The sequence below is a fragment of the Callorhinchus milii genome, unplaced genomic scaffold (assembly GCF_018977255.1).
Source record: "Callorhinchus milii isolate IMCB2004 unplaced genomic scaffold, IMCB_Cmil_1.0 Scaffold2, whole genome shotgun sequence".
Taxonomy (NCBI): domain Eukaryota; kingdom Metazoa; phylum Chordata; class Chondrichthyes; order Chimaeriformes; family Callorhinchidae; genus Callorhinchus; species Callorhinchus milii.
Window position 1 is genome coordinate 120,396,016 of NW_024704743.1, and position 16,989 is coordinate 120,413,004.

General features: G+C 42.4%; 1 protein-coding gene and 1 non-coding gene across 2 annotated transcripts; both read left to right on the top strand.

Moving 5' to 3' along the window:
- The first annotated feature begins 10,756 nt into the window (after positions 1–10,756).
- On the top strand, positions 10,757–16,243 carry rpl30 (ribosomal protein L30). Its single transcript, NM_001292729.1, is given in 5 exon segments — positions 10,757–10,785; positions 10,883–10,958; positions 12,949–13,094; positions 14,753–14,883; positions 16,148–16,243. Coding segments are annotated over 4 exon segments (348 nt in total). The 5' UTR covers positions 10,757–10,785; positions 10,883–10,937; the 3' UTR covers positions 16,198–16,243.
- Positions 15,117–15,247, top strand: LOC121848181. The gene has a single exon (XR_006084899.1). It is a non-coding gene; the product is annotated as a small nucleolar RNA SNORA72 (small nucleolar RNA).
- Positions 16,244–16,989: the final 746 nt, after the last annotated feature.

The following is a 16,989-nucleotide window of genomic DNA, read 5'->3' on the forward strand; positions in this document are numbered from 1 at the left end:
CCCCCCCCCCCTCCCCCACCGTTGCAAATACCTGGCTCTACCACTGGGCAGTAGCTGGGCATGGGTGATGCTCAAATGGTCCTCTGTGCCCCTGGGCTGGAGAGAGGAAACCAATCTGAGCAGCTTCCCACTCCTGATCATTGCAGCTCGAGTTCTCATTGCTGAAGGCTCACGCATTGCAGAAGGTGGTGCAGACAGGTCTACCCACTGACCTGGCTGCTCTTTCCGCTCAACAGGCTCTGGCCTGTTCTACCTCCCAACCGGCCCGCCCTACCATCAGCAGGCAGGCCTTCAGCTTTTCTACCCCCATCCTTTGGAACACCATCCCACAATCCCTTCGCCTTGCTCCCTCACTTGCCTCCTTCAAGGCCCGTCTCAATACCCTCCTCTTTGACTTTGCTTTCGGTCACCCCTACCCTCCCTGCCCTCCACCACTCCTGATCCAAACCCCCAGCTCGGGTGCAAATCCCTCACGACATGAAAGGCGTTGCACAAATGTCATTTGTTGTTGTTTGTTGTTGTTGTTGTTGTTGGAGGGCGACTTGTGTTCCGTGGAACCGTTCCCCCAGAATCAGTGTCTTTGGGAAACTTAGAAAGGGTAAGGATGAACGCAAAATAAAAAATCGCTTTGACATCTTTACTTTTTGGTAACGTGCTGCAAATGTATTTCCAAACCAATTATTTCTGCCATACTCATTTATTTTGTTTCTGTTTAATTTATTTTTGATTCGCAGACTGTAAAGTAAAACATGACAGGGGGGTGGGTGGTGGGGTGTGGATGAAAACTGCTTGCACGCACAGCTCCTGAATCCTTCCATTATCTTGGAACAAAGGCTGTCACTTTTAATAGCATGGCTAATACCAGACAGAGCCAGCTAGCCAGGTGACACCCTGTTTTCCACGCCAAGGTGTCAGTTCAAATCATGTGGGTTCTTCCCTGACTGATAATGAGCTATGACAAGGGAGGCCAATAATTACCATGAGCAAATTAACGAGGTTGAACAATTTATTGGCACTTTGCCAACTCTCATAAAGGGACAGCGTTATTATATTATTTTGGCCTTGCAAGTGGATATGCTGTACTTAGGGCTTCTGATTTTCGGTTTTATCCCCAAAAACATACAGTCAATTCACTTTACAGAATATTCTTTGAAGCGCTTTGAGACATCTCGAAGACGCTATATCAAATGCAAGGATTATTATTATTGTTATAAACCCAGGTTGTACCCTCGACACAAAACAAATGAAATCGGTGAGGATTTCTCTCTCTCTCTCTCTCTTGCTCGCTCTCGGCAATGCAAGGATTATTATTATTATTATTATTATTATTATTACCCTAGTATGTTAACGGCCAGTTCAGCTCCAAGATTTTGCCATAAATTCCTGGCAAAATTGGATGGTTAAATAGTTACAGAAAGGGAATAGCACTTACTCAATGGCCACAATTTTAATCATTGAGCGCGATGACTTGTTTTATTCCAAGTCACTTGTAACTGTTACACCTAGATTCTAGGAAATTGAATAGTTTATTTTAAAAGAAAAGATATCCAGATAGGTTGAAACAAATCCTAGTAGGTACTGATTTTTTTGGATCCACTGTTTATCCTTTGAAGAGTTATGATGGTACATTGAATATTGACGACTAAGAAATATCTATAAAAATCAAAAATCAACCACTTGATCCTAGTTGGATTGAGTTCATTTCGACGTTTTCACTTAGTTTCCTTACTCCACACGCCTAATAATAATCCCTCCAAAAAAACAAAAACAATAATAAATTGGTCACTTTCAATCCACGGCTGTTTGTGGGACACTGCTGTGCGCAATTTACTTTACAGTCTATTCTGTGAAGTGCTTTGAGACGTCGAAAAGCGCTATATCAAATGCAAGGATTATTATTATTATTATTAAACCCCAAAAATAAGAAGCCTGAGATATACCTAACAGCTGTGCTTGTTTCATTATTTTAACTGCACATATCTGATTACATTCACTATAATTCATTTGTTTTGGTCAGCTCGGTGTCCGACACATGCAGAAACCCATCACCATATTTAAGAGTATCCAAACCAAACTGAGAATTGCATGCGTCCCACCAAAACACATGGAAATTCCAGTGATAGATTGTTGGAATGGAATGCGCACACTCTCCCTGGGAATAATTATCAGAACAAACTAACAGAATGTAATTAATAATAATTCCTGCATTTGAAGTAGCACAAATAATGTCAAAACATCTCAAAGTCTTTCACAGGAATTTGGCATCAAGGGTATTAGACTGTGTACTTTGTAAGCAAACACTGGAGACAGTATTCACACAGCAAGGTCCAACAATCGAATCTTTAATTTATCTGAAGGATTTATGATCAGGACAGGGGGGAAATCTGCCTTCTCTTTATGAACGTAATGTTTTATCTTTGTGAAGCATACTTTAATAACCCTTACATTTGACATTGCACCTTATCACGTTGTTGAGACGTCTCAAAGGCTTCACAGGATATGTCCATTTCGTGGGTGAAATACGGCAGCCAGTTTGCCCAAAGCAATGTCCCCACAAACAGCCATGGAGTGAGTGACCAATTTTATTTGGGGGATTTTTTGAAAGGGATTATTACCCCCAGAAAGCAATCCGCGCATTGACTAACAACTAGCTAAGGTTCCTACTTACTGCTAGGTAAACAGAAGCATGTGGAGTTAGGAAACTTGCCTAAGGTTTTGCCCTGCCTGGGAGTCAAACCCGAATTCTCTCGCTTGTGAGGCGAGTGCTTTAATCACTAAACTAGAGAACGCTGTATGATATGAATACAGACATGAAGAAAGGTCATGGTAATATGGTGCTGCCAGCAGATGTGGAAACATACCACAGCATGACTGAGAGAGGAGGAAAGGGGACAAATGCTAAACCTGTGTTCACATTGAAATCTTTTATCTAGACCCATGCAGTGAATGCAATGCAACCGAGAGGTAATTTCACAATGTGTCACATAGCAGACTCAACCCTGCACAAATCCCATGACCCATGCACATTACACTCAATGAAAGAACATTTTTTAAATGCCAGTTTGATGAGCAATAAATGACACCAGGAGATATTTGTTCAATATTATTGATGGGGGTGAATAAGACTCGTTCTTTATTTTGGTCTAATTATTAACATCTGACAGATAGACATTAACACGTGGAGGGAGAGCACAAAGGTGTACAGTTTAGCACGAAAGCAGTGTGCAAATAGAATTTGCACAAAACAGTTCAGTGGTTATGTTTATCCTTTGCCAACCTCGGATCAATATATGCCTCAACATTTGTACACCAGAAGGCAAGTACAAGGCAAGCTATGATGCCAATTTGTTGAATAACGTGGAGTCCTGTAGCGTATCGGTAAGAGCACTCACCTCGCAAGCGAGAGGACCCAGGTTCAATTCCCAGGCAGAACGAAACCTTGGCCAAGTTTCCTTACTCCACACACTTCTGTTTACCTACCAGTAAGGAGGTAGGAATCCAGTTGTTGGTCAATTGTTGGATCGCTTTCTGGGAGTAATAATTCCTCCAAAAAAAAAACATTTGGTCAATCCATGACTGTTTGTGTGACACTGCTGTACGCAATTGGCTGCCACATTTCACCCACAAATAGACAGTCAATCCACTTTACAATACATCCTGTGAAGCGCTTTGAGACGTCTCAATGATATGCTAAGGCACTATAATCAAATGCAAATTATTATTATAATTTTTTCTTTCTGATATTACAGTAAATGATCAACAAAGGTTGTCTTGGGAACCACAAAGAAAATGTGTTTGAGAGATATTATTTTACGCAGGCAATCTATTAATTCATCACAATATTATACAGTACAACTGTTGTAAATATCATTTGACCACAAAAATAGTTTGTATGTATGAGGTGTCCATTATGTAAGATAATGTCTTGAAGCAAGGTACAGGGGTTCACCAAGTCCTGTTACCCTTGTGTTTTTTCCACAGTGCACTGACCAACGACTGAAACACGTGGAGAATGATGATAATTGTGTGTAGAAGTATTTGTATTCAGTACAAGTGTTTAACTGTATTTAGACTTACAGAGTGAACGCCATAATTTTCATGGCAGATAATGATCGATGTAACATGGATGGAGGGAGGAGGAAGTTACTGCTGTCGGACATTGTTACACTCGCCTCATCTGCTACAGAAGATAAAAATTAATTGTAAGATAAAACAAGGGGGGTAACAGGATTTTGTGAACACCTTTTACCGTGGCGAGATTGGACGCCAAAGAAGGGAAAGGAAGAGGCGACCGTGAGCGAGATCAAAGAGCTAAGTTTTACTTTGGGATTTAAAGATATAGAGAAAATAAGACGGAGGTATAGAGGCATGCCTTCCAGAGGTTGGGGTGGAATGACTGAATGTAATGTTGGCGCGGGGGGGTGGGGAGAAGATCGCATCAGTCCTGTGTTAGCTGAACAGAGGCGGATGGTAAGAACAGATTAACTGGCCACCACATTTCGCCCACAAAATATACTGTCGATGCATTTTTCAGTATATTCTGTGAAGCTCTTTGAGACGTCTCAAAGACGTGATAAGGCGCTATATCAAAATGCTTATTAAACATTAAAACATGTAAGGATATCAAAATGCAAGGATCATTATTATTATCAGAAAGATAGGGAGGCGCTGGGCATGAAGGGAAGACACAAAACAGTTTAACTAGATTCTTAGCTAGGGTTGGCTTAGTCACATCTCTCTAGTTGTTTCAGAAAACCTTTTTAACATTTTTTTTCATGTTCCTCAGGAACACTGCCCTACCCCCGGCAGCAGCAAAGAGAAGGAAAACAAATTTCCAGTCTATGAAATCCCCCACAGCTGCAACACATCTGTCATTCTTGAATTTGTTTGAAGCTCATTGGCATTGCATTCTTGACAATGTGAGCACGGCAAGGTTGCAAGATCTTCATCATTAAAATGTCAGTGATGTACAGCAGACGAGCAGAACTATCCTGTTTTATCCAGAACTTCACTCCAGTATAATTTCTGTCTTTACTGATAGAAAAACACCCCTTTCAGGCGTTAGCTAATAATAATCCTTACATTTGATACTGCACCTTTCATGTAGGGAAGATGTCTCAAAGCACTCCATAGGACTTACTATAGAGTGTAGTGACTGTGTAATAATTGGCTAGGACATAGGACAAAACTCCCTTCTTTTTTCAAACAGTGCCACAGGATCTTCAACGTGCTCCTGAATAGACAGACAGGATCTCAGTTTAATGTCTCGTCTGAAAAGACAGCACCTCTGACAAAGCAGCTTTAGACACAACATAACTACACATAATGTAGTCCCTGAGCCAAAGGTAGCAGGTGGGAGGTATGACTCACAAATGGTGGCTGTACATGGGTTAATTATTGACACTCTGTGGGAGATGCAAGCAACATTTCCTTACAGCAATCAGTGGATGCAATGAGTATCCAGAACAATAGTTTGAAGGTCATTTTATGACATAAGCAAACTAACATTTTTCATAAATACTCTTGTACAATCCCACTTTGTCTCCCGAGGAACCAGCGCTGTAACATCTCTATGTTTCACAACTCTGATCTGCTAAGACCCAACTCTTGGGTTCGATTTTTCCTTGTCTCTACACACAGGAGAGCTGATTCAATTGCTATTGATCTACATTTAGGGGACCCCAGAAATGTGCATGCATCTGCACTGTGATTGCACAAGTAATAATAATACAACAATAATAAAAATAATCCTTGCATTTCATATAGTGCCATATCACATCATTTAGACATCTCAAAGTGCTTCACAGAATATATTGCAAAGTGGATTAATTGTGCGTGAAATTGGAAGCCAATTGTGCACAGCAGTGTCCCACAAACAGTTGTGGATTGAGTGACCAAATATCTTAATGATGTCAACATCTTTGTACATAGGTGTGAACCTGCATTTTTGGGGGGAATCTCCACGATCAGGTTGAATCAGGTGTAAGCCTGGCTCAGTTGGTAGCAGTCTCACTTCTGATACAGAAGGCTGCGTGTTGAAGCCTCATTTTGGTACCATGGACACATAGTCTAGGCTTACACTCTAATGTTATAACAATAATAATAATCCTTGCATTTGATATAGCAACTTATCACATCTTTGAGACGTCTCAAAGCGCTTCCCAGGTTACACTGCAAAGTGAATTGACTGTATTTTGTGGGCAAAATCAGTGTGGGGGTACACTGCATTGTCAGAGATGCTGCCTTTTTGGATTAGATGTTTCGCCCACAAAATATATTCTGTGAAGCGCTTTGAGACATCGCAATGATCTGATAAGGATCTATATCAAATGCAAGGATTATGATTATTATTATTGTTATTATTATTAAAGCGACCTCCTGTCTGCCTGTTCAGGTGCATGTTAAAGATCCCAATGGCACTATTTGTAAAGGGATTGAAACTTCTCCCAGTGTCCTAATCAACAATTCCCAGAATAAAAACATGAATCACTTACCTTCATGGCCGGTTGGGGGATACTGCTGCGTGCAAATTGGTTGCCATATTTGCTTACAACTACAGTCACTCCACTTCACAGTAAAATCCTATGAAGTGTCCTGACAATATGTCAAAACCAAGGATTATTATCATTATTATTGCCCAAATAATGGTAGCAGAATTGAAATAAAGGACAGGAGCAAAATTACCCGACTTTCAAGTCCATCTCTAAGCCTCTGCTGCCACTTTCATTAGCGGAGGTAATTTCACTGGTGGTTTAAACCTAATGTCATTGTGGATTTGTATCTCAATGTGATACTTATTAAAGTGAGGATGCTTGGGTTTACATGGGAGTTTCTGGCCAACCATCTCTCAAATAAAAATTGTTTTATAATAATTTGGTTACTCAATCCATGGCTGCTTGTGGGACACTGCTGTGCGCAATTGACTGCTGCATTTCATTCACAAAATATACAGTCAATTCACTTTACAGTATATTCTGTGAAGCGCTTTGCAACATCTCAACGATGTAATGAGGTGCTATATCAAATGCAAAGATTATTATTATTAATAACTCAAATTGGTCATTCATTTCACAGCTGTTTGTAGGATATCGCTGTGTGTAACTTGACTGCCGTATTTGCCAACAAAATACAATGTTTCTAGACTTCACAGTATATCTTCTGAAGCGCTCTGAGAATGTCTTCCTGATGTGAAAGGCACTGTCTCAAATGTAGGATTATAAATTAAGAAGCAGGGGTTTGGTGACGCCATGCTAACATTGTAAAAGCCTGCGGTGCTTGCAGTAAGGCTTTTCACAATTCTGAGTAACAACAAGTTAGACGGATTACATTCAGTGTTGGATTATCCAGGGTAAATTTAAGAGGAATAAAAATGTGAAGTTGAAATTTCAGTGAGCAAATAGCGAACCTGTGGAACAGGCTCCCGAGGGAGACGGTTGAAGTAGGAAGTGTTGATTCTTTCAAATTAGATAACTTTCTTTCAGGAAATAACATTATGGGATATAATATAGAGGTAATTCGGGACAAATGTGCCTGCGACTGCCAGGAAGGTGGAAGACGATCTAGATGGACCTTGATCTTTTTTCATCTAGCATTTCTTAAGTTCATATGTTCTTAGTAACTAATTTTATTCAGGGCATTGTGGCATCAATAAACCAACAACAAGCAACAACTAATTACATTTGTATAGCGCCTTTACACATTGGAAGGACGTCCCAATAAATTCTTTACAAAGAAATCACTTCTAAACATACCATACCTTCCATGCCTAGAAATGTCCCACTCAGAATGTGCTGCTGGAAATAATTTATGTAGCACACTTATTTTGTACTAGCTGTACCTGTTGCAGCTTCACTTGCAACCAAGGGATCCAATCTGGAATGTAGATTGACACACAGACAGACAGAAAATATCCTGTGCCAGAACTCCTTTTGGGAGAACTCAATGGAGGACTCATTTTGGGAGAACTCCTTTTGGGAGGACTCCTTTTTGGGAGGACTTAGTGGGAAGACTCAGTGGGAGGACTCCTGTTTGGAGGATTCCTTGCAGAGAGGAGTCCTTGTTGGGAGGTCTTCTTATCGGAGTGCATACATGTGTGATGAGCCTGTTTAGGTTGCAGCTTTTCTCGGCACTACTTTGTTGCAGAATATATGTATTTCTCTAGAAGGATGCGTGATTTCCTCTGGCGCTAATTTGTTGAGAGTACCATGCATACCTCATATTTTGGGGCTTAATTAACAACAACAACAAGATTACATTTGTAATTAAAGCATTTTTTAAAATATAGCTCATCAAAGATATGAGATCCTTGAATAAAATATGCCCATGCCACTCCCCTATGCAAGATCTCTCCGATGAGGTATAAACCATGTCTCTATGTCAATCGGTTATAGTGTTCTTAGTGGACAGACAGACTGACACACAGACAGAAATTTTGTCTTTATTAGTATAGATTTACAACTCAAATTGTACATCACACTTCTAGCGACCCCCTCTGGCCAAGGAATGGTAATAATAATAATAATAAGAAGAATGGTAATGCACAAACTCTGCATGCGAAACAAATACTGTACAATTACGGCTGTTAAGCAAGAGAAACAGTATCTCAACATCTACAACAAATTGCATTTATGTCAGGAGGATGCCCCAAGGCAAGAACAATGAGGGGTTTGCACCCGAGCTGCGGGTTGGGATCAGAGAGGGGTGGAAGGCAAGGTGAGATGTGGAGGAGGGAAGATAAGGAAGATCTTGAGATATTTATGTATTTATTCTATGAGAATTTGGCTGATCTGTACCTCAACTCCAATTACCCAACTTTGCTCCATATCCCTTGATTCCCTTACCTGACAAAAATCTATCCGCTTTAGTCTTGAACATTTGAATGGATCCAGCTTGCACAGCCTTCGGGGGGGAACATTTCCAGATTTCCACTACCCTTTGCGTGAAAAAATGCCTTGTGATTTCACTCCTAAATGGCCTACCTCTAATTTCAAGATTATGTCCCCTTGTTCTGGATTCCCCCACCAGAGGAAATAGTTCCCCTTTAGCTGTCCTGTCGAATCCCTTTATCATTTTAAAGAACTCAATCAGATCATCCCTCAACCTTCTAAATTCAAGGGAATACAGTATGCAACCTGTCCTCATAATTTAACCCTTTAAGCCTTGGTATAACCTGGTTTCAAGGAATTGAAGTGAACCTTTGAATTTCAGCAACCCTTACAATGCTGCTCCTCTGCCTCCTATGGCTCTAGATGTGAAAAGCGCTATACAAATGTAATTTGTTGTGTTGTAGCACTAAACCCTTTATGAATCAATAAAAGCCTTCATTCAACACCTAAATGGAAGAATATAATTTATGTTGTTGCCAACGATGAATTAAACAACAACAAGATTGTATTTATAGAGCGCCTTTCACGTCGGGATTGTATTTATAGAGCGCCTTTCACGTCGGGATTGTATTTATAGAGCGCCTTTCACGTCGGGAGGACATCCCAAGGCGCTGGACAGTTGGGTCAGGACCCGAGCAGGGGGGAAATATTCAGGGTGAGGGGAGGGAAGGGAGGGAGCGAGGAGGGGGTAGAGAGTCGAGAGGGGAGCTGAAGGCACGGTTGAAGAGAAAGGTCTTGAGACCGGCCTTGAAGGAGGAAAGGGAGGAAGCGGCGAAGGCACTGGGGGATGGAGTTCCAGAGCCTCGGGGCTGAGAGGCTGAAGGCCCGGCCACCAATGGTAGGGCGGTTAGGGCGGGGGATGTGGAGCAGACCGGAGCCAGAGGAACGGATGGTATGGGCAGGTAGGTAGGGGGATAGTAGGTTGGAGAGGTAGGAGGGAGCAAGGCCGTGAATGGCCTTGTAGGTGAGGATGAGGATCTTGAAATCGATCCTCTGGGGGATGGGAGCCAGTGGAGGCGAGCGAGGGTGGGAGTGATGTGGTCGCGAAGCCTGGTGCGGGACAGTACACGAGCTGCAGAGTTCTGAATGACCTGCAGCCTGTGGAGGGAGGTGGCGGGAAGGCCGGCGAGGAGAGAGTTCCCATAGTCCAGCCTTGAGGTGATAGAGGCGTGGACCAGAGTTTCAGCAGCGTGAGGGGTGAGGTAGTGCCGTAGTCTGGCGATATTCTGGAGGTGGTGGAAGGCGGTGCCAGTTGTGGCGCAGATGTGGGGAAGAAAGGACAGCTCAGGGTCGAACAGAACCCCGAGGTTCCTGATGGCTTTGAGAGGTGGAGAGTGCAGCCTTGGATGCTGATGCTGTCAGCGCCTGAGGTGCGGAGGCACTGACCCGAGCCAATCAGGAGGGCCTCAGTTTTGCGCACATTGAGCTGAAGAAAGTGGGGAGATAGTGGGGGGATTAACCCCAACCCTAAAATGCTCAATCTGAATTTGTTGGAATGATTTGAACCATCGGGGGGTGGTGGTGGTGGTGGGGGGGGGGGGGGGGAAGACCTGGAGCAGGCCGGAGCCCCGCTGAACATTATTAAGATAATAATTATGACAATAATAATAATAATAATAATAATAATAATAATGAATACAAGGGAGAGGAGATGATGCTTGAGCCTTGGTGAGATCCCATCTGGACCACGTGTGCTGTGTGTGTGTGGGGGGGGGAAGTGGGCGGAGTTTGAGCAGGTGGTGGCGGCTGCGCGCGCAGTCGCGGCGCCTGACCCACGTGGCGGGGCCGAGAGATGCGCCGTGAGTTTGGTTTCCTCTCGCGAGAGTTTGGGGGGGGGCGCGGTGCATTGTGGGCCCTCCCCCTCGCTCCCTCTTTCTCTCTGCGGCCATCTTGGCGACAGGTCGGCGGCGCCGCGCAGCCCTCAGAATTTTTTCCGGCCCCGCCGCCCGCCCGCCTCCCACTCACTCACTCTCTCTCTCCCTCGTTCGTGTCTTCAGGTGCGGCGCCGAAGGCAGTCAGTCAGTCAGTCAGGCGGCCGACACGACAGGCAAGATGGTGGCGGCTAAGAAGACGGTGAGTTGTGGGGGGGAAGCGGACCGCGCGCGCGCCCACACCGCCCGCCCGGCGGCTTCACGTGGAGGCAGCGGCCGGGCTCCGGCTTCCAAGGCCTAACTCGCCACCGCCTCCTCCCCTCTGCCCTCTCCCCCACGTGTGGCTCTCTCGGGGCCCGGCCTGGCCGCCTCCACCCCACTTTCCCCCTCTCCCCGCACCCGCGGACTCGCCTGGTGCTCGCGCCCGGCCGAGAGCAGCCGCGTTCAGACGCTTTACGGCCCGGGAAGAGGGAGGGAGTGAGAGGGAGGGAGGGGAGAGACGGGATAAGCGAGGAAGGAGGAGAAGCAACGCCAAGGGAGGGTTTGGCCAGAGACGCGGGAAATGAGTGGTGTTCATCTCTTTTTTTTTTAATTTCGTGTTTCTTTTGGTTTGGGGGAAGTATTTTTCTTTAAAAATGTCTTATTTTAGATTCCTCTTCCTTCCTGCTCTCTCTCTCCCCCCCCCCTCACCTCCCCATTGAGGGCGTTTAGCTGTTTTATTTGCTGAATGGGCAAAGGCCACCCTCCCAAGTTCACCAAACGTAATAATCCCTCGAAATAAATAGATAAAATAATAATAATTTGATCACTTAATCCGTGATTGTTTGGGGGACACCTGCCGTGAGCAATTGGCTGCTGTGTTTTGCCCACAAAATATAGTTAATTCCCTTTACAGTATATTCTGTGAAGCACTTTGAGACGTCTCAGTGGTGTGATATGGCTCTGTCAAATGCGAGGATTATTATAATTCTATCCTCTCACCCCCACCCTCGCCCGACTCCACTGGCTCCCCATCATTCAGAGGATACAGTTCAAGATCCAGATCCTCACCTTCAAAGCCCTCCACAGCCTTGCTTCCCCTGAACCTCTGTGATCTAACCCCCTATGATACTGTCCTGTTCAGAGGGCTCCAACTTGCTGCGCGTCCCCTGCCTTGCCGCTGCACCATTGGTGGCCGGGCCAACAGCCCTCTGCCCCCAACCCTCTGGGACTCAATCCCACAGTCTCTGCCTTGCCTCCTTTAAGACCCTCCTGTTCGACCGTGCCTTTGGCCACCCTCCTACCTCTGCCGTCCACCCCTCCTGATCCCAACCACCAGCTTGGGCGCGAATCCCTGACTGTCCAGCGCCTTGGGACATCCTCCTGAAGTGAAAGACGCTGTACAAATTTTATTTATTCTTGTTGTTGCCTTTCATGTCGGCAAGGTGTCACGATGAGCTTCACAAGATGTATTGTAAAGTGTAGTGACTATTTTGAGGCTAAAGTGGCAGCTATGCAAATAATTCAATCCTCCTCCACTGCCTCTTCTAACCTCATCCTTCATGGTTCTGTCATTGAGTGGTTCACACCTTCTCCACTTCAACTCCACAAACGTCTTCTCCTCTAGCCCCCGCTTCGTCTCGTGAGGCATTCCTCAGGACTCTGTCCTTGGTCCCTTCCTCTTCAATATCTACATGCCCCATCTTGGTGACATCATCTGGACATGAGGTCAACTTCCACATGTATGTGGATGACACCCAACTCTTATCTCTCTGCCTCCAACCTTGACTCCAGGGCCACGCTGTCTTGACAGAATGTCTGCCAGACATCAAGTCTTGGATAAATGCTAACTTTCTACAGTTGAACACCAACAAGATCAAGGCTCTCCTGATTTGTTCCTGCCAGTGCCTCCACACCTCAGGCACTGATAGCATCTTCATCCAAGATGCACACTCCACAAGCTGTAAGGCCTTGGGACATCCTCTCAGTGTTTTAGGCACTATACTCCTGTAGTTTTATATTGTATTGTAATTCTCGCTGGCCTGATTGTGCACTTTGCGTGATGTTCGTTAGATGAAAGCTCAGTTACCTGTTCCATAGGACTGATCTATGTCTGGCCACACACAAGGTTTGGCAAACAGATTAAAAATATAATTGTATTGTAATTGCAATTTTTTAAAAAAGTCTTATGGTCATGTGATTTTCTTTCACAGAAAAAGTCTTTGGAGTCCATTAATTCCAGACTTCAACTGGTTATGAAAAGTGGCAAATATGTGCTGGGCTACAAACAGACTCTGAAAATGATTCGGCAAGGCAAAGCCAAGCTGGTCATACTTGCTAACAACTGTCCTGCCTTGAGGTAAATAATGATAATCCTTGCATTTGATATAGTGCCTTATCCCATCTACGAGACTTCTCAATCCATTCAAAAGATAGTAACGAGGTATACTGTGAGTTTTTCTGTTTGTGGTTTCTTTGACCTTTTGGAGACATTCATTAAACTTAATCCTAAACCCGCTTTTTTGCAAATAATTCTCGCTGGCCTGATTGTGCATTCGTCAGGTTAGGGCTAGATGAAAGCTCAGTAGCACGTTCCATACAAAAGGTCTATGTCTGGTCTTGATATACATGTTACTGACAACATAGAATAAATGTTGCCATTTATCCTGGGGACAGGAAGATGCATTTTTTTACATTTTAAGACCATTCTATATGGGAGTAATATTGATGTGAAGGCAGCCTTTTATAACCAGCTGATAGCGTCTTTACAGTTCAGTCTTACAGATTGCACTATTATCATTTTGGATGTAATGTTGCTTGACACAAGAAGTGCCAATTCCTGGTGAACGTAATTTACGATCATAGAATTCTGCTCATTGGCCTCCCAACCACTGGAGTAAGTTCTAACACTTCAGAAAGAACTGAACCAGTCTAATCACTGACTTTTTCCATTCGAGACAGTATTTACATAATGCATTTTTAAAATGAAACTTATAATTATACTCTGAACAAATCCTGTTCTTCGAAACGGCCTCCTGACGTGAAAGATGCTACATAACGTGTAGATTACTTATTCCCAAATTTTATGTGCTCATCTTAGTTACGACTGGTGTAAAGCTTCACCATAACTTATAGGTGGCTTTTTAGAAGAATGCTGAATAGATCATCAACTTTTTAAAGCTTTTCATTTTGCAGTTCTGCTGGGCCAAGCTTGTTTTGCACTATTGCGAAAAAAATTACATGTGTATACAAGATGTATCCTTGATCCAAAGAGGTGGAAATTTAGTATGGTAGAATCATATCATAGAATTACGCAGCACGGAAGGAGGCCATTCGGCTCTTTGAAAAGAGCTATCCAATTCAATCCCACTCCCCCACTCTCTCCCCATAGCTCTGCAGACTTGTCCTTCCCAAATAATTATCTACTCTCTTAAAAGCTGTTATCAAATCAGCTTTTAAGAACTCCTAACTGTAGGGAAAGGAAGGGGATAGAGGGAAAGATTTACATAGGTTTGTGGAAATTTTCAGTAAATATGTTCTTCGTTTAACTAAATGTTGAGGAACATGCAATGCTTTAAACCATTGCCCACCATGTGTTTTCCAATATATGCCTAACATGAGATGGGCAAAGCATTTTGAGGGCAGAATTCTCTTGATTTTATGTATTATAGTTTTGGTATTTGTACAGTCAATATTTTTTAATAGTGTAGAGCCATGGGTGTGAATAACTTTATACACCTATTCCCCAATTTGCTAGGCAGGGTGAGGAAACTTGCGCACATCATCATGGGAGGGTTGTGGAGTTCCATTGCTTGTCCTACCTGCAAAATTTGTTCATTGTCACAGTCTGGGAGATACCTGTGGAACTATGCACAAACCACTCTGATAGTGAGCTTCTTGACTTCATTGTCACAGAAGTTTGCCAAGTTATTTTCCTTGTTTTAAGAGAAAATTTAGGCCCGTTTTGCCAAAATTCCAGTTTTATTAATGAATTGTTTTGTTACTGCTTTGTTATAGGAAATCTGAGATCGAATACTACGCAATGTTGGCCAAGACTGGTGTGCATCATTACAGTGGTAACAATATTGAGCTGGGTACAGCTTGTGGTAAATACTACAGAGTGTGCACACTTGCTATCATTGATCCTGGTAAGTTTTTCTCCATTGATCCTTTTGGATCTGCTACACTTTATATAGTCTTAATCCATTCACCAATTGTGTAGTATAGCCTTTGTCCTACCTATAGAACTTGTTTTAAAATTAGCTGTAAGCTATGCACTTGTGAGTAAAGCATGCCTGTACATTACTAAATATTGATAGTGGTATATTCCTATCGGCGTGTAAAGTCTAGTTTTTGAAAAGTTAATGGTCTTTTCAGTATACCGCAAATTTTCTCACTGGCTTTGTTCTTTTTCACAAGCAAGTCAGGCTAGCATTTCGCTAGATTAAAGCCGTGCTCAGTGTCTACAGGCCTTATTTCTTAGTCCTGTTGTAATCTTTGCTGACAACATTTTGCAACAGTCTGATGTTTTAGGACAGATGACTGGAGAACATAATATTTGATTTCAAAAGATAGAAATAGGTGAGATCATTCAGCCACCAAGCCATCAAGTCTCTGACAACTCTTAATTCTATTCCCATGTTATTTTTGTCAGTATTTTTTAGTCAGTATTTCTTGAACATTTTCTGTTCTCGTGGTCCTTATTAAAAATAATGTTTTGTTCTTTTAATGACATAACTCTATTCTCCCTCTATTTAGGGAAATTATCTACCTTTCTGATAGCCATTACTTTGACAAACCTCAATTGGATTATCCCATGGAGCTACTGAACTGCAATGAATAAACCCTAGCTTGCTCAGCCTCTTGTCATAATTAAATCATATCCCAGGTATTATCCTGGTGAATCACTATACTCCCTTATGTGGGATGCCTAAAACTGAGCAACATCTTCTGAATCCCTCTATACAACAGCAGATGTACTTCCTTGTTGCTGTAGTCTATACATCTTGTGACTTTATCCTCGAACATTCCTTTCCTAATCTGCCGCATCTTCAATCCTTTGAAAACATTTCTATTGCTTAATCTTTAATCCTTTAAAAAATATACTTGTAGCTAACTTGCAATTTAACTGGTATGTATTTACAGGTCATTTTTGTTCTATTCAAATGAATGTATAAAAATAATTAGTTATTCCAATAAGGTTTCCAATTCTCAGCACTCGGCCATTTCTGGAATATTTAAAGTGAAGAATGTCAGAACTTGGATATGAGAGCTTTATTGCCCGGCATTATTATAAGGCTGAACAGTTTCCCCCTTACCAGTTATTCCACAAACTGATTGCTATGTACAATACCATTTTTGTACAGATGTTGCTACCAGTTATTTGTACTTAATGTTGCCTTTCTTTTGCAGGTGACTCCGATATCATCAGGAGCATGCCAGAGCAGATCAGTGAGAAATAAACACGTCTGTACAAAAATTTGTTACAAATAAAACTGGTTCTATATTAAAAAAAATGTGTTTTTGCTGTCTGAGGAAATTACTGGGTATTTTTGATCCACTGACTATGTTGCAATTGCAGCATTTTGTGGGCTTTGATGATGCAAAGTACCTTTGTGCCGTGCTGTGGATTTTCGTATGCCATGTGCTGCCTTTATTTAAACAATTTGCACATCTTATGGCTACAGTGGAAGTGGTTTGCTATCAAAGGTGACACCAAAGTTTTTTTGGTGCTATTGAGTTCAAATGATAGAATATTTGCCATCTTCTTCCTAATTCACATCCTATTTTGATGTTTGGTAAAACAGTAAAGTAAATATTTCATATTGCTTTGCGTGTTGCTGCCTTCTTTAGGGTCATTGCTGATAAATTAACGCACAATTAGCAATTAGTCCCTACTGAAGAGAGTTGAGAAACCTTTTACTGGAAGCATTGCTAATGATGTAATTTTTGTATACGTTCATACCTTGAGTGCACTTTTATTGTTTTGTATTGCGTTTTAGGCTTTATCTGCTACAGTGTAATCTTCAGCTGCTGCCCGGCATCTTAATTGTACCTGAATCTAAATGGTATCCAGGTGTACCATTTTTTTAGCTAAAATGCTATTTTGGGAAAGTTACAGATTAATCTGATCTGGTCTCTGAATTTAGATTATTATCGGTTAATTTTTACTGTACTTTATAATATATTTGATACTTTGTACTAACAAAACAAAATTTGTGGGCTTTTTAGAAAATCCGGTATTGTACACTGAA